Genomic DNA, 25,862 nt, shown 5'->3' on the forward strand with positions numbered 1-25,862 from the left:
GCGAGCCGGGCTTCAGCGGGCGGGGCGGGGCCTCCGCGGGGGGCGGTGCTAAACGTCGCTGCCCCGCCCCAGTTCTAGCGCCAACAGGATTCCAAGCATCGTCTTGGCTCATTGGCCGTCCAATCACATCTTCGCATCCGCGGGCTACTCCACGTGACCCTAACCTCACAGCAACGCCCCTCAGAGCTTCCATTGGTCGGGGTAGACGTCCGTCTGACACTATCCCCGCCCCAATGCGGAAGCGGCGGGGTCCTCGGGATCCAACAGCGGGTGGGTCCAGGCCATGGGGCAGCCCTGGGCGGTGGGGAGCGCGGACGGGCCGCCCACGCGGCTGCCCCTCGTGCTCACCGCGCTGTGGGCGACGGCGGTGGGCCTGGAGCTGGCCTACGTGCTTGTGCTGGGTCCTGGGCCGCCCCCGCTGGGACCCCTGGCCCGGGCCTTCCAGCTGGCGCTGGCCGCCTTCCAGCTGCTTAACCTCCTGGGCAACGTGGGGCTCTTCCTGTGTTCGGACCCCAGCATCCGGGGCGTGATGCTGGCCGGCCACGGTCTAGGCCAGGGCTGGGCGTGAGTGGGGCACGGGATTCGGCGGTGTAGCGGGAGCCTTGGGCAAGGGGAGGGGCCTTGGGACCTGAAGGTGTTAGAACCAGATTCGATGGGATCCGCTTGTTAGAACCAGAGAACTCATTTAGAACCCGGATGGGAGAGCTAGGAGTGCTAGGAGTATTACTTATTCACTTACAAATTTTACTGAGTACCCACTATGTGCAAGGTAGACTATAGGCATAACAAATAAATGATATAGAATGTTAGGAGATGGTGGAATGGAAACAAAATGTAGAGCAGGGTAGAAGGGGTGCAAGTTGCAGTTTTAAATAGGGTGGACAAGGTAGGCCTCGTTGAAAAGGTGGCATTTAAGCAAAGACTTGAAGGAGGTGGGGGAGTTAGCCATACGGGAATCTGGGGGAAGAGTGTTCAGGCAGAGGGAACAGACAACGCAAAGGCTCTGAGGCAGTTATGTGCTTAGCATGTTCCAGGAACAGCAAGAAGGCCAGTGTGGCCAATGTGGAGTGAGAGAAGGGGAGGAGAGAGGTGAGACATGTAAAGACCTAGTAGGACACTGAAGGCTTTGCTTTTTTTTTTTTTTTTTTTAATATATTTTATTGATTTTTTACAGAGAGGAAGAGAGAGGGATAGAGAGTTAGAAACATCGATGAGAGAGAAACATCGATCAGCTGCCTCCCGCACACCCCCCACTGGGGACGCGCCCGCAACCAAGGTACATGCCCTTGACCGGAATCGAACCTGCGACCCTTGAGTCCGCAGGCCGATGCTCCATCCACTGAGCCAAACCGGTTTCGGCAGACTTTGCTTTTTACTAGAGGTGAGATGGAGAGCCATTGGGGGGTTGTTGTTTTTTAAGATTTATTTTTAATTCTCACCTGAGGATATGTGTGTGTTTTTAATTGATTTTAGAGAGACAGGCTGAGAGAGGACGAGAGAGAGAGAGAGAGAGAGAGAGAGAGAGAGAGAGAGAGAGAGAGAGAAAAACATTGATGTGAGACAGAAACATCAATCAGTTGCCTACCATATATGCCCGACTGGGGATTGAAACCACAAGCTGGGTATGTGCCCTGACTGGGAATGGAACCCAAGACCCTTCTGTGCACGGGATGATGCTCCAACCAACTGAGCCACACTGGCCAGGGCGCTATTGGAAGGTTTTGAGCAGAGGAGGGACATGACTTAGATTTTGTTGTTAATCTTCATCCAAGGATATTTTTTTTCCATTGATTTTTTAGAGGGAGTGGAAGGGAAAGGAAGAGACAGAGAAAGGAACATCATTGTGAGAGAGACACATCAATTGGTTGCCTCCCGCACATTCCCTGATGGGGATTGGGGATTGAGCCTGCAACAAAGGTTCTTGCCCTTGACCGTAATCGAACCCCAAGATCCTTCAGTCTGCAGGCTGATGCTCTAACCACTTGAGCAAAACCGTCTAGGGCATGACTTAGATTTTTAAGGATCAGTCTAGCTGCTGGGGTGAGACTACACTAGGATGGGACAAAGGTGGAATCAGGAAGACTAGTCAAGAGGTTGTTGCCATAATCCAGGTGAGAGTTCATGGTGACTTGGGCCAAGTGGTGACTGTGGAGGAAGGCAGAAGTTTGCTCCTGGATGTTAGAGCCAGAGAAAGGCCTTAGGACTAAGGACGTCAGAGCTGGAAGTGACCTCAGACCGGCAGTGCTAGAACCGGCAGTGCTAGAACAGGGAGGGCTGGGAAGTGGTGTTCAGCCTGCATTTACCTATGAATAACCTGAGGCTTAGCAAGGGCAGCCTCTGCTTTCCCAGGATGGGCTCACTGGCATGAGACGGGGCACTCAGAGCTGCTGGGGGAACTGACCCTGTGGTTCCTTCCTTGCAGTTACTGTTACCAATGCCAGAGCCAGGTGCCACCACGCAGTGGACATTGCTCTGCCTGCCGCATCTGCATCCTGCGTCGGGATCACCATTGCCGCCTGCTGGGCCGCTGCGTGGGCTTTCACAACTACCGGCCCTTCCTGTGCCTGCTGCTTCATGGCGCGGGCGTCCTGCTCCACGTCTCTGTGCTGCTGGGCCCTGCCCTGGCAGCTCTGCTGCGAGCCCACACGCCCCTCCACACTGCTGCCCTCCTCCTGCTGCCCTGGCTCATGCTGCTCACAGGTGGGAGCCAGGGAGGCCTCCACAGAGAGGCGGAGGCCCTGGTAGTGGGCCATTCTGGTGGGAGATGGGACTTTGGGCAGGCTCTCCTAGCAGTACCCTGGGGACCCAGTCCCAGTATCATTTATTGGGGTTGGTGGTGAGGACGGCCTGGTATTCTACGGGGAATGGTAAAATACAGTGCCTGAACACAGGTTCAGAGATCTGCCTGGGAGAATCAGGGAAGGATTCTAGGTGTGGGCAGAGGAGGAAAGACTAGTGGAAGGTCACTGGGGGAGTATTCTAAAGGGGACCATTCTAATGAGGCCTTGGATGTTGGGCAGGGAGCAGCAAAGGCAATTTGATGGGATTGTGAGAATTAAGGCTAGGACAGTTGGTTAGGACTGGATGGTGGAGGCCTTGAATGCTGGTGTGAAGAGATGGCCCTCACTTGACTGGGCAGTGGGAGCCAGTGAAAGTTACAGGCAGGGGAAGACGTGGATCAGGAGGTTGATTGAGAGGCCAAGTTCTGGATGATATTTATTCCTCTTTCTTCTGTCACCACCCAAGATAAAAGCCCCACTGGTCTTTTATACTCTTTGTCCCTACCCCGCCCCCCCAAATGCTCTGGGCCTTCTCTCCCCTGCCTCCTGACCTCTACACCCACAGTCCCCTCTGTACCTTTGTCCTGTAGTTCTTAGTTCAGCAGATACTTGTTACCTATTGTGGGCCAGGATGAAGCCTGGGAGGCCTCCACAGAGAGACGCTCTGCTTTTCCAGCGTAGCACACAGTACAGCTGTAATTAACTGAGCAGGGCTCTCATGAATGTCTGAGCTCCCTGAGGTCAGAGGTTCCGTCTACCGTTCATCCTGGTATTTGCGGTGCCTGGCACCATGTCCAGCATATGGGAAGTGCTCAAACATTTGGGATGCATGAATGAAAGTCATACATAAGGTAGAGGACTGTGTCTGCCCGGGTCACTGGTGTGTTCCCATCACCCAGCAGGGGCCGGCTAGGGAACGGAGACTCACTGTTTGCTGGGGGAGGAATGAACTTTGCTTCATGGGGAGGGGAGGGGGTGGCTGGAGGGCAGGAGCTGGGCTTTGGGGGCCTGGGCCTGCTGCTGCCTCCTGATCCTGTCTGCTCTCTCTTGCAGGCAGAGTGTCTCTGGCGCAGTTCGCGCTGGCCTTCGTGACTGACACGTGTGTGGCGGGTGCCCTGTTCTGCGGGGCTGGGCTGCTCTTCCATGGGATGCTGCTGCTTCGGGGCCAGACCACCTGGGAATGGGCTCGGGGCCAGCACTCCTATGACCTGGGCCCCTGCCACAACCTGCAGGCAGCCCTGGGGCCCCACTGGATCCTTGTCTGGCTCTGGCCCTTTCTGGCCTCCCCGTTGCCTGGGGACGGGATCACCTTCCAGACCACAGCTGATGTGGGACTCGTGGCTTCCTGACTCCAGGAGGAGCCAGAGCTGTACAGGGAGGGAGGAGGGGTGAAGGGGCTCATAATTCATTTCAGGCCCACCCCCGGCCTCAGGAGAGGCAGGTTGGTACTTAATGTCTGCTTTCAGCAACTCCAGCCCCATCCTTGGCCTTGCCCCTGCCCAGCTTGGACTCAGTATCCAGGGCTTGGGCCCTGAGTCTGCCTCTTTCAGTGGCTCCCGAGTGCAGTGGAGGGTCTGGCAAGGGGCTGCTTGGCCAACCTAGCTGCCCCTTTGCCAGATTAATAAAGCACCCACTTGACTCTTGGATTCCCTCCAGCTTTGTGGGTTTCTGGTCCCTCACTGTTGCCCGGCTGCTGTTTCAGGTTCCTCTGATTGTCACGTCTGGGAACCACTGAACACCTGAGGAGCCAGGGCTCTGCCTCTGTGGCAGTGGTGGGATGGGGGTGGGAGCACCAGCGGCCAAGGTGGCGTGTATTGATTCAGGGCATGATCAGCACCTAAAATTCTGTTGTTGTTTTTTTCCCTCACCCAAGAATATTTTCCTATTGATTTTTAGAGAGAGTGGGAGACAGAGAGAGAAACATTGATGTGAGAGAGACACATCTATTGGTTGCCTCCTGCACGCACCCCAACCAGGGCCCAGGTCAGGGAGAAGCCTGCAACTGAGGTACGTGCCCTTGGCCAGGATCAAACCCATGACCCTTCAGTCCGAAGGCTGATCCACTGAGCCAAACCGGCTAGGGCCCATCTAAAATTCTTTCCCAGGTTCATTGCTTTAGAGTTAGAAGCATTCCCACATCAACAATTTCATTGAACCTCTCTCTAGCTAACCTGATACACTGAACAGCAATTATGTAGGTAGAAAACTTAAGGCTCTGAGAGTTGATGTGATAAGTTCATGGGGTAGTAAATGGAGGAGTCAGGATTTGAACCCAGGTCTTTGTGCTTTCTCCTTCAAGCATCTGTGACAGGTGGTGCTGACAGGGCTACGCTCTTGGGACTGTTTGGGAGCAACTTACTAATAAGTCTTTTTGTTTGAATCTAGTAACTAGTTAAATGTGGCAGGTTTTAAGCACATAAATGTACCTGTTTCCTCTTAAAATCTGAAATGATGGTAAAGAAATAAAAAATAGCCCTAACTGGTTTGGCTCACTAGATGGAGCATCAGCCTCCTGTGGACTGAGGGGTCCCGGGTTCGATTCCGGTCAAGGGCATGTACCTTGGTTGCGGGCACATCCCCAGTAGGGGTGTGCAGGAGGCGGCTGATCAATGTTTCTCTCTCATTGATATTTCTGACTCTGTCCCTCTCTCTTCCACTCTGTAAAAAAATCAATAAAATATATATTTTTAAAAATAAAGAAATAAAAAATATATGTTTACAAGGAGAAAGAAAATAGGAAGGAGACAGCAGTAGACCAGAGAGCCTGGAGTTTTAAAAGATGGAAAGTGAATGGAGGTTCATTTACTCTCTTAGCAGAGAAGTAGGGGTTGAGATTGTGTTCCCAGAGGGAGGGGCCAAGAGGCAGCCAGATTGCCTCCCAGAACCCTGCCCATGCTCGGAATTCCATGAGCAAAATGGAAGGCAAGGTCTGGGGCTGACCCAGGAGGGGCTGACGTAGTCTTTGTGAGGAGCAGCTAGGATGGCTCTTCCCCCAGTGCCCACGCCCCTCCCCTCCCCCGACAACCAAGCAGCCACCCTTCTGGGGTGGGCGAGGGGGCTGTTGGAAGAAGCTTTATGCCTCAGGGGCACTGGAGCGAATAGGGATGAGAGGCAGGACCAAAAATGGGATTAAGTGAAAGTCTGCAGATGCTGCTTGGGAGGGTGTTCTCCTGTGACATGGGCATTGGCAAACCACCTGTCCCCTCCTTTGTTTACCTCTCCTCAAAAATATCTTTTTTTTGTGTGTTTTTTTTTGTGGGGTTTTTTAGTTAAAAAAGAGATGCAAGAAAATATTTATAAAGAGAAACAACATGCTCCCACCCAACTAAGAAATGGATACCATTTCCTTTGCCGTCCCTCCGGTTCCCTCCCTGGTAGAGGACACACTAGTCTTAATCGCTCTCTGGCTTTGCTTTGTAATTTTATTACATTTGTATTGGTTTTGCATGTTTTGAATTTTATGTAAATGGAACCATACCATGTTTATTCTTCTATGACTTGCTTTTTCACTCAGTGTTTCTGAGATTTGTCTACATGTGCGCAGCTGTAGGGCACTCCTTGCTGTATGGTGACCCTTTGAATATACCAATCTATTTTTCTATTTTGCCCCTCTGTGTATGATCCCCTGTGATCTATTCTTGGTCCTTGTGCTCCCATGTAGATTTTAGAATCAGCTTGTGAAGTTCCAACAGTAAAAACCTCTTTGAGATTGTGAATGGAACCCACGGAATCTATAGATCAGTTTTGGGGAAATCAACATCTACGTGAAATTGAATTTTCCAGTTAATTCCATTTGGTCTGATAGCAGACATTGTATGATTTCTATTCTTTTAAGTTTGTGAATGTGTTTTCTATGGCTCAGAATGTGGTCTCTTCGGTAAATGTCCATGTGAACTTCAGGAAAATGTGTGTTCTGCTCTGTGGAAGCAGTCTAGAGGTGTCAATTATATCCAGTTGATTGATGGTGGTGTTGAGCTCCTTGAAAAGACACCACAATCAAAGATTGAACAGAGAACACAAAGAGTTGAGAAAATAATAGCACTTTAAAAATAATTTCAGAGAAGAGCTGGAAGATACAAATCTCTCAAAAACAGAACAAAAGAACAATAAGAGAAGAGAGAAGAAAATCAGAGGGTCAATCCTGTTCTCTCTGGATTTAACAGATGCTGGGCCTAATCAGAATTTGAGAAAGAACAGAGAAAATGGGAGGAAATTTTCCAGAACTGAAGGATGCACATCTCTACCCACGGCACAACAAATGACACAGAGTAAGGTGTGTCCTGACATTTCAGAGCCTCAGAGAGAGAGGTTAGGGACTTCTCAACAGCATTACAAAAATAAAAATTAATGGGAGCACTGCCTAAAAATGATTTTTATGCGTGAAAATGATTCTCAACTTCAAATTTTATGACCTGAACTATCACATATATGTATGAATTGAATAAATAAAATTTCAGCCTGGCTGGCGTGGCTCAGTGGGTGAGCAATGACCTATGAACCAGGAGGTCACAATTTGATTCCCAGTCAGGGCACATGCCTGGGTTGGCGGCTCAATCCCCAGTGGGGGGTGAGAGGGTGCAGAGGCAGCTGATCAATGATTCTCATCATCGATATTTCTATTTCTCCCTCTCTGAAATCAATAAAAAATATTTTTTAAAAGGAGAAAATTTCCGACAAACAGTGTCTTACAAATGTTAACTCTAGTGGCTTTTTAAAGAAACTACCTGTGGGTATGCTTCACCAGAGGAGGGTACAGAACGATGGAGGGGGAAGACGGCCCAGGAATTGGGTGCTGGCCAGGGCACGGCAAAGGGAGCCGGAGATGTGCTCTGCAGCGCTCCAGCCTCCCTGCCCCCGGGATGGAGGCAAGTGTCCAGTGAAAGAGGGACGGTCAGACCCAGCAGGGGGAGGATTAGCACAGAAAACTAAGCAAATGAAAAAACAGGGTAATTATTAATTCCGTGAAAAACAAAAAGGGACTCAAAAAGTAATTTAATTATAGCCCAATTCTTGGTTCACAGTGAATAACTTCCACATAATAATATAAATTGTAATCCAAACTGATATCGATTTACCTACAAACTGGAAAGACAAGGAAGGGATGGTGTCCCTCATCTGTTAGGACAAGGAGCCAACAGACAGTGTCTGAGATTGACAAATCGAGCAAGACCAGTGTGAGCATGTTACAAATTAAATAGCCAAGGTAACTGCAAATGACTAGCAGGGAGCAGCACCAGGGGCGGGGAGACGCTCTTTTCTTCTCATGGTCTAATCCACAGTACTAAGTAGGCCCATGTTTTTAGATAAATATTTTTAAAGGCACCAACTCTCCTCCTCAATGTACACAATTTCCTGGAGTCCTGACTAGTGAGGCCCTGGGTCCCGGGCACTGCTTCTTGCTTCATGTACACTGTCCACATCACCGCAGTTCATGTGTTTTTAGTGACAGCACATGGTAGTCCATCATATAAACTCACGTTAGTTGCTGGGCATAGGAGCAGTTTCTCCGCTTTCGTCATGAATAGCTATGAAGAGAACCCAGAGCAGACCTTTTTGTTCCGAGTTCACACAGTTCATCACTTGACTGGGGTGAAGGGGACTGTAAGGTCATCTGGTTCAACACAGCCACCTGAGCAGTGACAGCCCAGCCCGAGGACACAGCGCCAGTGACAAGGGGCTGTACCTTCTAGGGCAGGCCCTTCCTTGTCGGACAAGCTCCCTGAGAAAGCTCTTCAGGTTAAGCCGAGTCTCTGACTGACAGTGACCCTGCTGTGCCCCCAACGCCCTCTCCCTGTCTGTCCATTTCCAGGTGAAACCTCCGACTTGTTCTCCCTGCGCATCAGTGGCTTTGATCAGAGCCCTTCACCATCTTCTCCCAATTGGTCCATGTCTGCGAGTGGCCGGACTGTACAGAGAAGAGGGGGATGGGCTCTTTTTTGTCTAGACCCCTTGCTTCTCTTAACCATTTGTACGCCATAAGCATCTATAGATGTAAGCGGCGGACCTTTTAAAATTAAATTCAAAATACCGTGGCAGTTAACTGGTTAATCTGGCCCCAGAATGCATTCCTCAGGGGGCGAGGGGGTGGCTGTGGCTGTCACCCCAGTCCCTCACTGTGTCTTGGGCAGAGGCTGTTGCCTGGCAGTGGCAGTCAGCTTGGGGCCCTTGGCCTCAGGGCAAAGGCTCTGCAGTTATTCCTGCCAAGTATCCCCTTTGCTGGTGCCGACTCCTCACTTCCTCTAGAGGGGCTGCCAAGCTCATAGGATTTTAGAGCAGAATCGGTCAAACTGCCCCATTTTACACAAGGGGAATCTAAGGTCCCCAGGGATTGGGTTACAACCCTGAGCTGTCGCCACACCACACATCGGGCTGCTCCTGCTCAGAGAGGGGAAGATGTAGGTCCTCTGGGAGTGGGGCTCCTGGCTCAGGAGTGGCCCCCAGAATGCTGAGAGGTGGCCAGGCAGGCTGGCCAGGGCTGTGAGGCACCGAGGGCCGAGACTGTGGGTCTCTGGTTCTTGTGGGCTAAACATGTGCCTTTGTTCAGCCTCTGACTCACTCAAGCCTCTTGTCCATACCTTTCCAGCGAATTCCCTCACACAATGGCCGCTGCCAGGTGAACTTTCCACTCACATGGCTGCTCTGGGCTCCAGGGCATAGAAATGCATCTTGATTGGCAGTTCTGGGCTTCTGCCTCCTGCGCCACCTCCCCAGAGCCCCAGAACTGCCCTCTGCTCTGTCCACCTGAGCCTTCCTCTCCTGGGTGTACATTCTGGACCAGGCCTCCCGTCAGGAGCAGGGCCGGTGTGGTCTTCAGGAACGTGGTCGGGCTGGGGCCACGAGCTCCCTGCACGGACACCCTCTGCCCTCTGCATGGAGCATCACAGGCCTGAGACCCTGATGAGCCCAAGATTTCAGAAAAGCCCCCTTTGGGGAGGCAGCTGTACTCTGGGCCCCTGAATAGAAAGAAGGGGCCCCTGCTCAGCTCAGGAGGGGAAATCAGAGCATGTGTTTTGCTTCAAGCTGAAGTGGCAGCAGCCAAGCTTCTGGAACCCCAGGGAGCAACAGGGGGTTCAGTCTCACCCAATAAAGCCTCTTACTGCCCCAGGCCCAGGCCCCAGCCAACTCTGGCTGGGCCAGCAGCAGCAATGAGCGCTGTGCCTAAGGGGAGCGGCAAAGGAGAAGGCGGGCCGTGCCCCTCATCTCACCTTGACTGCTTCAGAGCTTCCTCTGGGCTTGGATGTGATTTCTGGAGGAAACTGGGGAGGACGGAGAAGCAGCAGGAGCCCAGTGAGCCGGTGCCTGCACCTTCCTGAGAAGAACGGCGCTGAACCTCCTGGGTACTCACTGACCTGCTGCTAGAGGCCACCCAGCGGTCGGATGGTGAGCACGGGAGCTTGGGAGGGGAGAGGGAAGCTGTCGCCCAGCACCTGCTGCGCGGGGAGCAGGCTGGCCCACTGCCTCTGCCCAGCTCAGTGAAAGGGGCTGGATCTTCCTGGTCCCAATTCCGCAGGCGCTTTAACACCAGCCCAGGGGTCAGGCAGCTGCCAGCCCCTCGCTCACAGGCATGTTGATATGGGCACTCAGCAGGGGTGCGCTCTGGCCTTCTCGAAGCACTAGTACCTGTGGAGGAGGTGCTCATGGCAGTAGGGTCATGCCCCCTGGAGCCCTTCCCCCCCTCCTCGGCCAAGCCTGGCCTGGTCTGCACTGGCCCTAATGACAGGCCACCAGGGCTCTGTCAAAAGGGCTGGGGAGGCTGGAAGGCCTCTCCTGTGCAGATACCCACCCCCACCCGGCAGCCACCTGGGGACCTTGTCCATACGCACTCCCACTGTCCTCCCCAAGCAGTACCAAAGGTGACCTACCTTGATAATGTCTGAGATGCCCTTGTCACTGAGACTCTCCACCAAGGTCTCCAGGGGGTAGCTGAGCCCTGGCACCAACAAGGGAACCTAAGTTTGGGGACACAGACGTTAGGAAGTCAGCCCTCATGCCAGGGGAAAACCAGGACCTTCACTCCTTGAGGCAGACAGGCTCCCATAGCTGCTGCAGGACCAACAGGCTTCTGGGAGAGGCACAGGAGGGCCCCTGCATGGCTGTTCCCCCAGCACCGGCTGCGTGGCTCTGAGACCTCTCCCAGGCTGGGAGGAGGGCAGCTGAGGCAGGTCTTGGGTGCTCTCCCCAGAGACCCCTGTTGTGCCCTCGCATAACCTGTGGCTGCAGCCCCCTGCCAGCCCTCACCTCCGACCGGGTGGAGGCTCCGTGGGCATTTAATCAGCCCCTCTCCCCACCTTCCCATGTCTCAGGAGGCTGTCAAGTACCTTGAAGAAGGCCCTGGGCAGGGCATAGAGCGCCTCGTTGTACAGGAAGCAGATCAGCAGCCCCAGGATGGGTCGGGCTGTCGAGGTGTTCTGCAGGTGAAGCGTGAGCTTAAAGGTGGGGCCCAGGCCTTGGACCTATGGAGAGGGTGGAGTGGGTAGACCTAGTGGCCTTGTGCGTGGAACACGATGTGCCCTGGCCCTGCTTCCTCATCAGTGTCCTCAAGTCACCTCCTCCGACTGTTCTAGCTCACTGTCCATCTGCCTCTCAAAATGCCCAGAAGGTTGGCCCCAGTGGGTACAGGAATCAGCCAAGGCCCAGGGCCGGGAAGAGTTTGATAGGGGCCACTCGGCAAGTTGGGTCAGAGGCAGAGCTGGCCTCGGGATACAAGTCCCAGCTCCTACCTGTGTCCTCACCACTGCCCCTGCCCCTCTTCCTAGAGCTTGGCCCGCCTCCCCTCTCATCCTGTGGTGGCCGAAATGATTTCATTTTCCTCCCTCTTATCCTCGGTTGCTCTGTAGCTTCTTCCTCTCTCTATCTATCCACTTTCTTTAGGGAAAGAGAAATCAGAAACCCAGTTGGGACAGATGGCACACCTCAGGGACCTATTGAGAGCTGATTGGAGCCCTGATGACCTTAAGGCCACTTGTGTCTGGGTGTGTGGGCTCCTCCTCCTGGGCCTGTGCAAGCCTCAGGCAGTCCTAACACCTGGGGCTGCCGCGGTTGCTGAAATGAACAGCTTTCTTCCCTGTACACAGCGGGAAGAGTCCTCCAGGCTCCTGGGAAGAAACATCCCAAAGCGAGGACTTGTGTGCCCTGCCCCAAGCCTGGGGCTTGTCTGAGCACAACTTGGAATGAGGGAGCTGGAGAGCGTGTCCCTGTGTGGCCAGCCGCGGGGCAGGGGCAGCACAGGAGAGAGCGGTGAGCACGCTCTCACAAAGCAGGACAGGAGACTTGGTCCCTGGGCCTGTGGGAAGGTGAGAAGGGGGGACAGGGCCTAGTTGACTTGGAATTGGCTCTGGAGCTGCAGGGTTCCCACCCACCCCTGATCTCTGCCCCTCTGGCTCTGAAGCTACTGACTTCCCCCGACAGCTGGGCGCTCACCACAGCGTGTAGCTTGAGTGGCTCTCGGGCTGTCGCAGACACGGGGCTCAGGCTGGACTCGAGGGCCTGCACGTAGGCACGGGCGGCCCGGAGGCGCAGCAGGTAGAGGTCGGTCTGGAAGGTCCGGTGCATGGCTGAGGAGAGACACAGAGGGCTGACGCTGGAGGTGGGGAGGGGAGGCAGGGTGGGTGCAGGTGGGGGGAGAGTGCAAGACGAAGGTACAGTGGGCAGGGTCTGCAGAGGCTGGGAATGTGGGGAAAAGGAAGGCCTTCTGATGACACGGGATGCTGGACTACTCCCTGCTTCCTCTTCCTGGTCCTACCACCTTGCTGCCCGCACAGTCTCAGGGCCCTTTGCTGGCTGTTTCTATTCCACCATAAGCTCTGGTGTTCCCTTGAGTCTTGCCCTTGGTCCTCTTCTTCTCCTCTGTCTTTCTCGCGCGGACAATCCATGTCCTGCCCTGGCCATGACCACCCCAAAGAGGAACAACTGTTGGTGAGGGACTCGTGACTGCCGGGTCTTCAGTGCCCACCTCAGGGCCTGGCCCATGTCCACATTTGATAGGGCGTCTCCAGCAGCTCAGCACCTGGGGCAGCCTCCTGCTTCTAACTGCCTAATGGTCACCTGCACCTGGACGTACCATCAACACCTCAAATTCAATGATGCAGACACCAAGCTCGATTCCCTGCCTCCGCCATGGCAGCCCCATCTCTCAAGTCACCTAGGTGCACCCCTCACATCCAGTCATTTGTCAAGACCGATGACTCGGCCTCAAAGCCATCTCCAGAGCCCACCCGCCGCTGCACTCCTGTGGTCTCTCCAGATTTAGCACTTGGTCTGCCAGTCTGTCCTAGACTTTGAGGTGCTTTTTTGCCATTCACAAGTTTTACATCTTTATGTTATCTCATCTATTAATCTTTCCTTTTCCTTCAATACTTTAACAGTTTTATTTTTAATTTACCCAGAATATTGTGTTTGCTATGAGGTAGAGTTCTAAATTTTTTTTTCTAGAAGCAAGTGGTTCCAATGGCGTTTTGTGGACAGTCTCTTCTTTCCCCACTAATCTGAAACAATACCTTTAACATTCACTAACTTTCCACATAAACAGGGAAGGGCCTGTTTCTGGACTTCCTAAATGTGCCATTGATCTGTATCCGTTCCCCTATTGATATCACAGCTGTGAATTCCTACAGCTCCAGTCCATTCCAAGTGATAGGCTAAGTCCCCTCATTCCTATTGCCTCCAAATTCCTCAGATTTACTGTTAGAATCATTTGGTCAGGTCCTCAAAATAAATCCCAGTGGGGTTGCGCTGTTACTTTGCTAGGTTTCTAGATTAATTCTGGAAACTGTTCATTAATCCACAGCATTACCTTAGGTCTTGCCACCCTGAGACTTGGTAAATCTCATCATTTCAGGTGGTCGCTTATGTTCGTAAGAACAGTTTTATAATCTCCTTCATTGGATTTTGTATGTCTTCTTGTTCAGTTTGTTTCTAGAGATTTCCTTGCCATTGTGGATGGAAACTTTCCATCATATTTTCTAACTGGTTATTGTTGGTATACTCAAAAGCTATTGATTTCTGAATATTTTACACTTGGTCACCTTTGAGAACTTCCTAATTATTTCTTTAATATACCAATTGCTTTTCTTGGGCTCTCTAGGCTACAATAGCCTGTTAGTTATTTTCTTTATCCTCTACTTTACCTTTAAACTGCAAGCCAGATCACTTTTTAAGACAGAGCTGGTTGACTTACTGTATTTTTCTGCTTCACATCTTTCCCAGCTCCCACCAACTAATTTAAAACATCTTAGCTTTGCATTCCAGACCCTTTCGAAGCAGGCTCTGACCGCCTTTCCAGCCTCCCCTCTGGCCACTCGGCCTCCCTGCACCACACCCACAGCTCCCTGGCTGATGCTGCTTGAATTCAGGTGGGCCCTGTGCCCCAGCCCAGCCTCTGCCTAAATCGCCCTTCCCTATCCGTCTGGCTGGTGGGTTTGTCATCCTCTTTCAGGATGAAGTCCAACGTCACCTCTCTGAAGGCTGTCCCAGGCTCCCAGGCACTGCATTCTGATCTCTCAGTAGCCCTTTGCAGAGACCGTTTCTGCAGCGGTCGTGCAATAAGAAGTTAGCAGGAGACGGAGCTCCTCAGGTAGGGACTGACTCAAGGCACCCGGCATAACCATAGGTACTGAATGAATGAGGAGGAAAAACTAAATAGGAAAAGGAAGAGCCTTGGTCAAATTCTACTTCTTTCACAAGAATTCCTGCATCTAGCCCTAGCCGGTTTGGCTCAGTGGATAGAGCATCAACCTGCGGGCCAGAGGGTCCCGGGTTCAATTCCGGCCAAGGGCACATACCTCAGTTGCAGGCTCCTCCCCAGCCCGGGCCCTTGTCCGAGCTAGTGCAGGAGGCAACCAATCGATGTGTTCCTCACATCCATATTTCTCTGTCTTTCCCTCTCTCTTCGACGCTCTCTAAAAATCAATGGAAAGATATCCTTGGGTGAGGATTAAAAAAAAAAAAAAAGAATTCCTGCATCTCGTGACCACTCCCTCCTCTGAATGCCAAGGGCTCCTGCCCTCACCCACAGCACCGTCCACCTGAGGTAGTTATTTGTAGGCAGGGTGGCCTCCTAGGCTGTCCCTGGACCACCGGAGGCACAAGCTTGCACAGCCACCCAGGTCTCCTCCCACTGCTCAGGGTCCCCAGGCCGAATCCACCCAGCTCTCACTGCCTCAGAGCAGCAGAGGAAGAGGAAGAGCGTGGCCTGAGTCTCACCGGTGCCGGCCTCCCGCTCTCGCAGCGTCTGGTCCACATAAAGCCGAGTCTTTCGGGGCACGCTGAGTTTTGTGGCCTGGGCTGGTGGGGGGCCCAGCTCACCTCCCCCCTCCACAAACACTGCTGTGCGCTTCAGGATCTTGATAATCAGGCCACCACCTAGGGAAGTGGACAGCCAGAAACAGATGTGACCTTCCCAGTCACACTACATTCCAATCTCTTCCCCAATTTCCCCCCCTCATTTCTGTACATGTCTGCCCTGCTGCTGAGACTCTGAATTTCTGGAAGGAATGAAGTCTATCTAAACTCCTACCATTAGTTATTTCATTCGCTTCAGTTATTTGTGGAGCACTTTGATGTTCCTGGTGTGGTAGGCACTGGGGATGCTGGGTGAACCAGAGACACAATCCAGCCAAGGGTTTGGCCCTGAGGTCACCATATCAAACCGCTGATGAGCTGTCCCCTGTGTCTGCAGCCTTGCTTTCCACACCCACGTCCTCCTGTGCCTCCCATCCACCTTCTCTCTTTCCCAGGATCTGGCCTGTTCCCTTCACTCCCAACTCGACCCCCTTGCCAGGTCCGACGCCCCTCACCTCGCGTAGTCATGATGAGGGTGTTATCTTCCCGCCCGAAGCGGCCAAAGCAAAGGCTGGTCACTGCATCCTACGGTGCAGACACTCGAGTTTATTTAGGAAAATATTGTGGAGAGGAGAGCAAGACTGCGGTAGAGGGGTAAGGTCGGGGGACCCCAGGTGAGATGTGAGGCGAGGCCTGGGGCAGTGCTGCCTCTGAAACAGCGCCTCTGTTCTAATCTCCCTCCCACCGCTCTGCCCTGGCTACAGTTCCAGACTCAACACCCCTGGCTTGTGGGGTCAGCTTCCTAAGAGGCTTCCCAGACCAGTCTTTCTCCTCGTCTGTCCTTCACAGCCGCCTCTCAAAACCAACACGATCACGTGGATTCTCTTCTAGAAAACCTCCAACGGCTCTTGTTCTCTGTCCCCCTTCCACATGTGCCTCTAGCCTACTTTCCTGTCAATTCTTTACCTTCTCCCAACCCACACAACACCTGCCCTCAAGTTTTCTATTGTGGCATAGGACACCTGACACATCCATACACACAAGTTTCACTTGTGATACACACTGAATTTTATGTTGCTGGTTGTGACCCATTAAGTGGATTTAATGACTCACAACTTAGTGTTTGAAAAACTCTGGTCCAAACTACCTGGACTCCCTAATCAAGAGCACTCGCGCCTCTCATCCTTTTTTCATGCTGTTCCATCTGGAATGTTCTTCCATTCACCCACTTGGCAAGCTGCTTTGAAGCCCAGTTGAACTGTCACTTGCTGTACAAAGTGTCCCTGAGTTCCATCCCCATTTATCTACGCCGACACGCAGCCCGCTCTGCTTTTTCAGCACTTGGCTCCTGTCTGCCTTCTATTCGAATCAGCTGTGTCTTTGGCTGGCTGTCACCTTGGATATTAAGCTCCCTGAAGGCAAGGGTTTAGCATTGTTTTATACCCCTCAATACAATGAGTTGTGCATATGAAGTGCTCAACAAAGGTTTTTGAACAAATGTTTTTGAAATGCATTAAAAGCCCAGGGCAGTGGATGGAGTGGAATCAGGAGGCAGCTAAGCTGCCCTAGAGGTGAGAGTGAGGCAAGGAGTCGGGGCTCACCGGGGTGCGGATGACGTTGAGCAGGGTCTTGTCATGGTAAATGCGGACCTCTCCATTGGCTAGCCCGGCCATGACGGCCTGCAGGCCCCGGGAATGCTGCTCCAGGAGGTTCATGGTCAGGATGGCTGCAGGCATCTGCACCGTCCACAGCCTCTTACCCTGGGAGGGAATAGCCAGGTGTCTGCAGGGGTCTTAGGGGTTAGAATGGAAAGAGGGGGTGGCTAGAATTGCAGGGAAGGGGATGCCAAAAGGGCTCACCTGGTAAGGGGGACCTGGGAGACATGTGTGGAGGGGTGGGGTGGGGTGCTTGCCCGGAGGCCATACCTTGTGGGTGAAGCCATGCAGGCTGTCTTGGTTGCTGCCCACCACCAGGACCTTGTGGACCCGGACAAGCCCCACAGGCTGGGCGCTCAGCTCGATGCAGTACTTGGGGCACTTGGAGTCTCTGTGGAGTAAAGAGAGACTCTCCCAGCCCAGAGAAACCCTCTCTCCCTCCCTGGCCTACCCTCCTCTTTTAAGCCCCATAGACTATCCTGAAAGGAACCGTGGCCTCAAAGCAGAGAACCATGGTATTCTTTCCACCTGTACCTCTTAATAGCCATGTGACCTTGAGGAACATGAAGCGTGTTCTCCTTCTTGGCCTCCCTCCTACCTTCACTACAGTGATCTGTGATAACCTGGCAGTTGACCGTTTACAGTGAGTGGAGCCAGATGTAGTGCGAGTGGACTTTGGCACTTTAGTAATTTATCAGAACAGCACCGAGTGGGTGTGTAATTGCACAGCTTCCATGTCCTGGCCTCTGAATCTGTTTCTCTCTCTCTCTCTCTTTAAAATATATTGTTATTGATTCCAGAGAGGAAGAGATAGAAACATCAATGATGAAAGAGAATCATTGATCAGCTGCCTTCCTCATGCCCCTACTGGGGATCAAGCCCACAACCCCAGGCATGTGCCCTTGACCGGAATTGAACCTGGGACCCTTCAGTCCACAGGCTGACACTCTATCCACTGAGCCAACCCAGCTAGGGCTGTTTCTCTTACCCAGAAAGTAGGGGTAGTTCCTGCCTACCAATCACAGGCTATGGCCCATTTTCTTCATCACTGAGTCTGGGCCAACGTCATGTCCAGACCCTCCCACTGGTCCCTGGGCCTCCTGCTAATCTATCCTCCACCCAGTAATCTTTTAAATGTGTAAATGGGTCATGTCATTCTCCTGAGTAAAATCCCATAGCAGCTTTCCACTAGACTTCAGATAAATCCAAAATCTTGACCACATCCTAATGGATCCTGTGTGAGCCAACCTGGTCTTCATGTCGTGTCTGCCCACCCTCCTCCTTGCCCACCACGCTTGAGCAGCACATGCCAGTGTCTTCCCCACCTGAGTTTGCTTAGGTTGTCTCTGCCCACAACACTCTTTCTGAACTTTGGGAAAAACTGGCCCCTTCTTCACCTTCAAGTCATTCCCACAGACAGGCGTTTGCTGATCACCTTGACCCCATTGTTTATCCCATGGTTTGTTGACTTTAATATCTGTCTTCCCATAAAGGCAGGAACTATGTTCATTCTGTTCATCAATACCTTATATAATGCTTAAGTAGGTGCTCAAAAACACCTCTCAATTAAAAAAATGAATGCTGTAAGGAATATCAAACTACCGCACTGAAAGTGTCACATATCTATAAAATAATATAACAAATATGAGAGACCATTTTTATTTCTTCCAATTTCTGATTGCATTGCTTATGTGCTACAGCCACCCAGCTGGTCTCTCACTTCGCCAACCCCCATCACACAAGCCTCCAGATACCCCCTGTGCTCCTGGGTTCAGCCTCCTACGTGCACGTCTCAGCTCTTTCCATTCCCAAATTCCAACCCAAGCCCCCTGCTCATCTTGCAAACCCCAGAAACCGCCAGGTATCTGAGTTGTTCTTTCTGGCCCCAGAGACCACGTGTGGCTACCTTCTCAGGATGTAGATGTTCCCATTGCGGCAGGCAGCGGCAAGCCGGAACTCTACATCGAACTGGCCAGAAACCTCCAGGAAGACGGGAACGCTGGGCAGGTTCATCTGCGAAGAAGAGGCTCAAACATCCCATTTCTCTGGAGCCCCAGTCCTTCCCTACCTTGAAGGGACCAGCTCCCCTCTATCTGAAGTCCCAGCTTCCTCACTCACACCAGCTGGTCAGTTTAAACTCATACAATTTTTCTGGAGGGAAACTGAGCAACATGTAGCACAAGCCTTTGACTAAACTACGCCACTTCTAGGAATGCATCCTACGGAAATATTTAGACAAGCATGCAAAGACATTTGGGCAAGAATGCCTACTGCAGTGGTGTTAATAATAGTGAAAACGGAAAACAATTTAAACCCACAATAGGTGACAGGGTAAATAAATGTTGTAAATCTATAAAATGGGTACTGTGAGGCCTTTGAAAAGGAGAATGTGGTTTTATATAGATGTGGAAAGACATTGATGAGCTACTGCTACGTGAAAAGAGCAAGTTATACGATCCTGTACCACAAGGCCGTTTTTGTAAAAAATATATATATAGTTATATATCTATGTCTAAATATGAAAATGTAGGAAAGACATATGATGAAACTTTAATAGTAAATGTCTGTGAGTGGTGGGATTTCTTTATATATTTTTTTCTTTATGCTTATCTGTATTTTATAATTTTTCTACAATGAACATGCATTACAAGAACTGGGAGCAGGAGAGGTGGGGGGACAGAGGGAGAGAAGGCAGCCGGGCCTCGGTGGGCCGTGCCAGGCCCCACACTGACCGTGGCCAACGTGGTGAAGGCCTCCGGGTCCAGCACCAGGAGCTGCTTGTTCTCAGTGCCCAGCACCAAGCAGGACACAGCATCCTCGTCAGCCAGGTTCTTCTTTAAGGTGGTCATGGTGGTGATGACTGTCTGCAGAAGGACTCCAGGGGTCACCCGGGATCCCCACACACCATCCCCCCATACACCACCAAGACACCACAGGAGGGAAGAAAGAGGGTAAAACAGGAGGGAGAGTATCAGAGAGGCAAAAGAAGATTTATGTACAAAGGTGTTTATTGCAACAAACCTAACTTTCTAACAAAAGAGGATAGTCTAAGTCAATTATGAACTATCCATATGATCCTAAACAATGCAGTCACTTAAGAAATCACATTTTAAAAGAAGATTCAAAGATAGGGAGAATACTTCTAATGTATTAAGAGAAAAAAATTGGTAAAATGTTACATTAGTATAATCCCAGTTTTTAAAAATGTATGAATAGAAAAACATGCTGAAAGGCTAAACCCTTAAATACTAACACTGATTATCTCTGGACAACAAGCTCACGGGTGCTATTTAATTTCTTCAGTGTGCTTTTCTGTAATTTCTGCAGTGGACACATGTTCCTTTTCTAATTGTGATCGGAGAGAAAACAAAAGAGAAGGGGATGACCCCCTTTTTAGGGATTTCTCCTATGGAAATATTTTAGCAGGACCAAATGTTTCTTTGAACAAAGCTGCTCATCGTGTGATTATCTTTAAGATTAAAAGCTGAGTGGAAGGAGAAAGGTTACAGAAGTATGGAACTTAGTGGTTCCCAATCATGTAACCATGACATACTTAGAAAGATTGCCCTCTGCCCCAAAACTGCATCTTTTGAGCAACAATTCACTTCCTGATTTTAGAAGTACTCAAAGATACTGACAACTGTGGATCTGAGCTGCTGATCAGCAGGAGAGAACATGCTTCTCACAGAACTGGTCTAAGACTAGCCAACGGCTGAGGACTGTGTTCATGTGACCTCATGGCTCAAGTGACCTCATGGCTCCCATGAGGCTTTCTGAAATGCAGAGAACAGCTCTGGGAGTCTGTCCCTGGACTAAGGGTCAGCCCCTAGGTCAGGAACCAAAAGAGTTAATCAGTGAATAGGTTCATTAATAAAGCAATTAAAAGTGTAACTAACAAAAAAACTATGAAGTGAATAAAAGGGACACATTTCTTGTCCAATGGCTTGCATGTGTCTAGTTATATAAACACTGAATGACATAATGAGAAATCAATGAAATAATCCAGGGGCCACTAAAACCATAGTTCTTAAATTCTTTAATGCTCAAAATATGTTCTGTTACTCAAGGGAAGCAGGATATAAAAGTGTATTTATGAAGGAAATGTACCAAAACAAGAAGAGCAAGTACCTCAGGTAGTGAGATTGTCATTTCTATTTCTCCTTTATACATTTATTTTCCAAATTTCCTCTAATGAGAATATATTACCTTTACCCTCAAGACAATGAAAGCTCTATAAAGTTGTATAACTATAGATCAAGCCAAAGCTGTCACTTAACTGGAAAAGCGGAAGGCCCTGCAGCTTTGTGACCATATCTATGTGGCAGGATTGGAAGGGAAACCGCAAAGTGAAACTAGTCAGGTCTGGCTGTAGAATTTACCACTGATGTTAGGTGGTTTTAAAAAAAATTATCCATATTTTTAATGGAGAAATGAGGACAAGGGGCATTACCTGACGTTTGATGGCCTTGGACTTGTGCTGGTTCACAAACGCCTCCATTTCGCTCAGCTCCAGCTGCAGAAACCTGGAGAACATGCAGCTGCATGCCCTGGGCCTGGCTATCCTCCACAGGCCACTCAGCCACGCCCTTCCCCCTGGAGCTTCCGGAGCCCAGGCCCTCAGAGGGCCCTTACCTGAGCGACTGTACAGACAAAGGCACCTCTGCCTTCTCCCTGCAAAGAGAAGGGCAATCATGGCAGGTTTAGTTGAGGAACAGAGCCCTGGGGTTAGACCAAGAGCTCTGGGATGAAAGAGTCAGAGAGGAGGGCAGGGTGGGAGGCGAATGAAGGGGAGGGGGCTCTCACCGGATGCCTTCCAGCATCTCCTTCAGGGTCAAGGGGTCGATCCGGTCCTATAACAGCATAGGAAGAAGGTAAAGCCTGTGCACTCCACAGCCAGGCAGAGAAGGAGGATGCCCCAGTGGCTGCCATCTTTGCCTTCTTGTTCCCATCCCACACATCACTTACCTCTTTGGCTTGGTTCCAAAGATCTTCTTCCAGGGGGTTTGCAGGCAACTGGGGCAGGCTGAACTTGAAGTAGGGCCTAAGATTCTTATACACATACACACAAGGGCCTGAAGCAAGTGCCAGAGCTGGTGTTCGGGGCTCATGTTGATCCTTGAGGAAGGTGGCAGCAGCGGCCGGCAGCTCAGATAGTGGGCTTTCAGTCAATACTCTGGGTCCTTTGAGCACCTTCAGGCGGGGCTGCTGCCCACCTGGGCCAAGATCCCCCACCACCAGCTGTAAAGAGAGGCTGGCTTACCCCAGGCTCAGAGTCTAAAGACCTTGCCACTAACCCTCTTCTTGGGCTCAGTCTTTTTGCTGGTACATATTCATTCACTCCCACCCAACAGTAAATGCTTTGCGATAAGGCTTGCAAGCTCTGTGACCTTGGGACCTCACTCTCAGAGACCAGCAGTGCCTAAACTTCCTGTGCCTGTTTTCCCACCAGCAAAATAGGTATATCGATTTCATGACACTTGCAGTGAAAATCAAATGAGATAATGAATTACAGAACATGGTGAGTCCTAGTGAGGAGCAGGTGGCAGCTGATGTTTTCATTATTCATTCAGTAAATATTCCAGGGCCTGCTCCCTGCCAGGCACTATTCTAGACACTGGGACAGTGGCCGAGGTCACTGGGGCACTGGAAACTCATGTCTGGGTTTCTGACGCCTGACTTCCAAATGGGAACAGAGCTAAGGAAGCAGAAGCAAGCATGCAGAGACCAAAACCAAGCTCTTCAGTCTATTTTGTGTTTTGTTAGTCTTTAATTCTCATCCGAGGATGTGTTTAGAGAGGAAGGAAGAGAAGAGAATGAGAGAGAGAAACATTGATGTGAGAGAGAAACACCGATTGGCCATTCCCCCACACGTGCCCCAACCTGGAATCAAACCTGCAACCTGGGTATGTGCCCTGATTGGGAAATTGAACCCACAACCTTTTGGTGTATGGGATGATGCTCCAACCAACTGAGTCAGGGCCAGTCTCTATTTTTCACCCTCTAACCCACACTCCATGCCGCTGCAGCTGCCATGCAAGCCCATTCTCCTGACGAGGCCTTCAAGGCCCCTCTGATCTAGTTCCCAACGTGTTTTCCATCACCTTCCCATCCATGCTATGCTCCAGCCAGAATGGGGACTGCCACAGCACATCTGGATTCCGAGCATGTACGGTGCACTAGGAGCTACGCCAGGAATTTCATTTAATCTTCTCAACGCCATATGAGGTAGGCATTATTATTAGCCTCATGTCACCAATGAGAAAGCTGTGGCTTAGTGATCCTAGGTAAATGTTCACACAGCTAGCATGGGGTAGACCTGGAACTGGAACCTAGGTCTGTCTGAATCCGAAGCCAGAGGCCTTAACTACCATTTCACATTGGCCTCAACTTCTAACTCCAAATTTACTCTTTCCAACTATGCTGTGAACATCCAAGCCTCTGGGCCTCTGCTTGTGATACTGGGTTGCTTTTCCTTCCTCTCTTCTGTGCCTTCTTCATATACTTCATTCATCCTTCAAAACCTAGTTCACATGTTACTGCCTCCTGGTGCCTCCAGGTAGATTTCATTATTCTCTCACTGATGCTCCCACAATACTTTCCATATGTTCTATTTTAGCACCCATCATTTACCCCACAAATATTTATCAAGTACCTAATTTGTGCCAGGCACTGGGCTAGATGTTGGGAATCAACAGTAAGCAAACTGGTCATTAAAAAAGGTATCACACCAAAGCATTTAACATTTTACATTTGTTAGTGGGTCAGATTTCTCTATACTTCACTGCTGTAAACTCAACGCCAAGCACACAGTAGGTGTTCAGTCTATATCTCCTCCAGACTGTATACTGATTCATTTCTGAGTTTAGTGTCTGCACAATGGCTGACACACAGTAGGGGTTCACTGTATGCTTGTTGACTTGCTGAATGCATTACATATAGAAATTTGGGGTCAAAAGGCAACAAATCCTACTGCACTTTCCATGTATTCTTGAGCTGCCCACCTAATACATGGGTTCACTGCCCATGACAAAGGTTGAGCTATACAGTGGAACAAATAAATTACTTGGAATCCGACAGGCCCAGTTCTGCCACTTTCTACAAACTCAGTCAACTTAGCCTCTCTGAATCCATTTTCCCATTAACAAAATGGGGATCAATAATACCTATGTATGTGAAAATGCCTCAAAGAGGGTCTAGTCCAGAAATGGATACTTAATATATGTTAACGTCCTTTCTTTAGCCCAATATATTTTTCAACCTTTAAAACACACACACACACACACACCCGTGCCTAGCCCTGACCAGTGTGGCTCAGTTGGTTGGAGCATTGTCCTGTACACTGAGGTCACAGGATCGAACCTGTGACCTCAGTGGGGCATGTACGGGAGGCAACCAATCAATGTTTCTCTTTCTCTCTCCCTCCCCTCCTCTCTCTAAAAAAAAAAGAAGTCCTGGGGTGAGAACTAAATAAATTAAATTAAATTAAAAACCTGTGCCTTAAAAAAAAAACTAAAAAAAAAACACCTGTGCCTTTAATATTATTTATTTATTTATTTACATTTTATTTACTTTATGTTTATTTATTTTTAAATATATATATATTTAAATTTTATTTCAGAGAAGAAGGGAAAGGGAGATAGAAACATCAATGATGAGAGAGAATCATTGATTGGCTGCCTACTGCACGCTCCCTACTTGGGATCAAGCCCACAACCCAGGCGTCTTGGTTCATGGACCAATGGGCTATTTTTTATGTTTAAAATTAAATTTCAACCTTTTTATTGTGGAAAATTTTAGTCACAGACAAAAGTAGACAGACTCATATAATGAACCCATTATCCAGCTTCAACAATTATCAGCTCATGGCTAATCTTAAAATCTATGTCCTTTTGATAAAATAAAAGTCACTTCAATTCCCTTCTACTTTCCCTCCAGATTCTAACCCCTCACATCCAACCAAGGGAGGTGCCTGCCCTTCCAGCAAAGAATTAACAAAATTAAGAGGCTTTGTCTTAGTAAAATCCCCAGCAGCATTCTGTATTATGAAATCGATGGGATCACTTCACCTTCCACATAAAGATAAAATTTAATACTAAACGTGCTGTTTCAGAGTTCTCATGAATTCCGCCCAGATTATGCTGAGCTTCTTTGGAGCCATCGGGAAATGTCAATTCTGATATTTCCGTTCCCCTCCCCCCCCCTCCCCCAGTTCTCTTTCTGCTGGGGTGATACCTTACCTTGTACTCCCCGTCCCCATGCAAATCTGCCAGCGCTGGAAAACACAAAAGAGCCATAAGCCAGGGTATCCGCCCAGAGGCTTCACTACAGAACCGTTATCTGACAGCTTCATCTCCCCAGAACCCGGGATAGCAGGCCCCAGACTCACCCAGGCAGGCAGAAAAGGTGTGGATGTTGGCCAGGGGGTCGTAGTGCGCATCCAGCCATTTCGAACTGGCCTCATTGCTGGGAGAGGAGGGAAAGAGTTGGAGGGTGAGTACCCAGGGAGGGAGCTGGTCTCTGAGAGTGAGGTGTGTGGGGAGCCCCGAACTGGGGGTCCAAGTCCAGGCTCCACCACTGACCGCGAGAGACACGACACACACACACACACACACACACACACACACGACACACCGCTTGGGCCTCAGTTTCCCTAGCTGTTCAAGAACCTCAGGAGCCAGATCCCGGGGGCACCCTCTTCACATTTGTAGGGAAAGAGGCCGCAAGGACTTTGGCCTTCACCTCTCAGCTTTGCCGCTATTGAAATCCGACGGAGACGCAGCAGCCATCTTCGCAGGCGTCGCCCTGGCAACCGGCTCTGGCCAGCCGCCGTGCAACAGCCCAGCGCTCCGGGTTCCGGAAAGCTCGCGTACAAACGTTCCGGCAGCCCAACTTTCCGGCCCGGGCCTGAGAAGCCATGCGGGACGTGCTGGCTTCTTTGCCGGGCTACTGGCGGCTAAAGCGCGATCCCTCATCCCAGTTCATAGGATTTATCTATCTTTCTTCCCAGCCGCAGCATCTGGGCCCTGTCTTCTCTGGGTGAGCGGCAGGGCGCTTTGGCTTCAAGCCTGGAGGGAAGCCCTTCCAGTGTTTCTGAGCAGCAAAAGTAACCGGGCCCCTCGAGTTGAAAAGGGCCACGTCCTTTCTTCTA

The 25,862-nt window shown here is 50.6% G+C and overlaps 2 protein-coding genes across 4 annotated transcripts; one reads left to right on the forward strand and one right to left on the reverse strand.

Moving 5' to 3' along the window:
- The first annotated feature begins 240 nt into the window (after positions 1-240).
- ZDHHC24 (zinc finger DHHC-type containing 24) lies at positions 241-8,879 on the forward strand. Of its 3 annotated transcripts, none has more exons than XM_054724599.1 (3): positions 241-564; positions 2,423-2,700; positions 8,590-8,879. In XM_054724599.1, the coding sequence occupies exons 1-3, from the start codon at positions 284-286 to the stop codon at positions 8,757-8,759; spliced, it is 729 nt and encodes a 242-aa protein (XP_054580574.1). In that variant the 5' UTR covers positions 241-283; the 3' UTR covers positions 8,760-8,879. The 3 variants fall into 3 exon arrangements, with proteins under 3 accessions (XP_054580574.1, XP_054580573.1, XP_008145124.2); XM_054724598.1 differs by lacking the exon at positions 8,590-8,879 and adding an exon at positions 6,944-7,422; XM_008146902.3 differs by lacking the exon at positions 8,590-8,879 and adding an exon at positions 3,834-4,426.
- Positions 8,663-25,512, reverse strand: BBS1 (Bardet-Biedl syndrome 1). Its single transcript, XM_054724597.1, has 18 exons — positions 25,454-25,512; positions 25,101-25,177; positions 24,952-24,986; positions 21,680-21,952; positions 21,518-21,564; positions 21,347-21,385; positions 21,165-21,237; positions 19,447-19,578; positions 18,621-18,727; positions 16,985-17,105; positions 16,661-16,819; positions 15,575-15,644; positions 14,982-15,140; positions 12,201-12,334; positions 11,099-11,233; positions 10,643-10,729; positions 10,130-10,400; positions 8,663-8,685 (listed from the first exon to the last, which is right to left on the reverse strand). The coding sequence occupies exons 1-17, from the start codon at positions 25,498-25,500 to the stop codon at positions 10,314-10,316; spliced, it is 1,782 nt and encodes a 593-aa protein (XP_054580572.1). The 5' UTR covers positions 25,501-25,512; the 3' UTR covers positions 8,663-8,685; positions 10,130-10,313.
- Positions 25,513-25,862: the final 350 nt, after the last annotated feature.

Source organism: Eptesicus fuscus, chromosome 13 (genome assembly GCF_027574615.1).
Source record: "Eptesicus fuscus isolate TK198812 chromosome 13, DD_ASM_mEF_20220401, whole genome shotgun sequence".
In the NCBI taxonomy this organism is placed as follows: Eukaryota; Metazoa; Chordata; class Mammalia; order Chiroptera; family Vespertilionidae; genus Eptesicus; species Eptesicus fuscus.

What these genes read in the sequence shown, in the direction of transcription:
- BBS1 (XM_054724597.1), bottom strand. Translation starts at nt 25,500, where the DNA reads ATGGCTGCTGCGTCTCCGTCGGATTTCAATAGCGGCAAAGCTGAGAG. An exon ending in AATAGCGGCAAAGCTGAGAG is followed by an intron (nt 25,178 to 25,453) that starts GTGAAGGCCAAA and finishes CTCCTCTCCCAG; the next exon opens with CAATGAGGCCAGTTCGAAAT. An exon ending in CCTCATCATGACTACGCGAG is followed by an intron (nt 15,141 to 15,574) that starts GTGAGGGGCGTC and finishes CCACTTCCCTAG; the next exon opens with GTGGTGGCCTGATTATCAAG.
- ZDHHC24 (XM_008146902.3), top strand. Translation starts at nt 284, where the DNA reads ATGGGGCAGCCCTGGGCGGTGGGGAGCGCGGACGGGCCGCCCACGCGG. An exon ending in GGTCTAGGCCAGGGCTGGGC is followed by an intron (nt 565 to 2,422) that starts GTGAGTGGGGCA and finishes CCTTCCTTGCAG; the next exon opens with TTACTGTTACCAATGCCAGA. An exon ending in CTGGCTCATGCTGCTCACAG is followed by an intron (nt 2,701 to 3,833) that starts GTGGGAGCCAGG and finishes TCTCTCTTGCAG; the next exon opens with GCAGAGTGTCTCTGGCGCAG.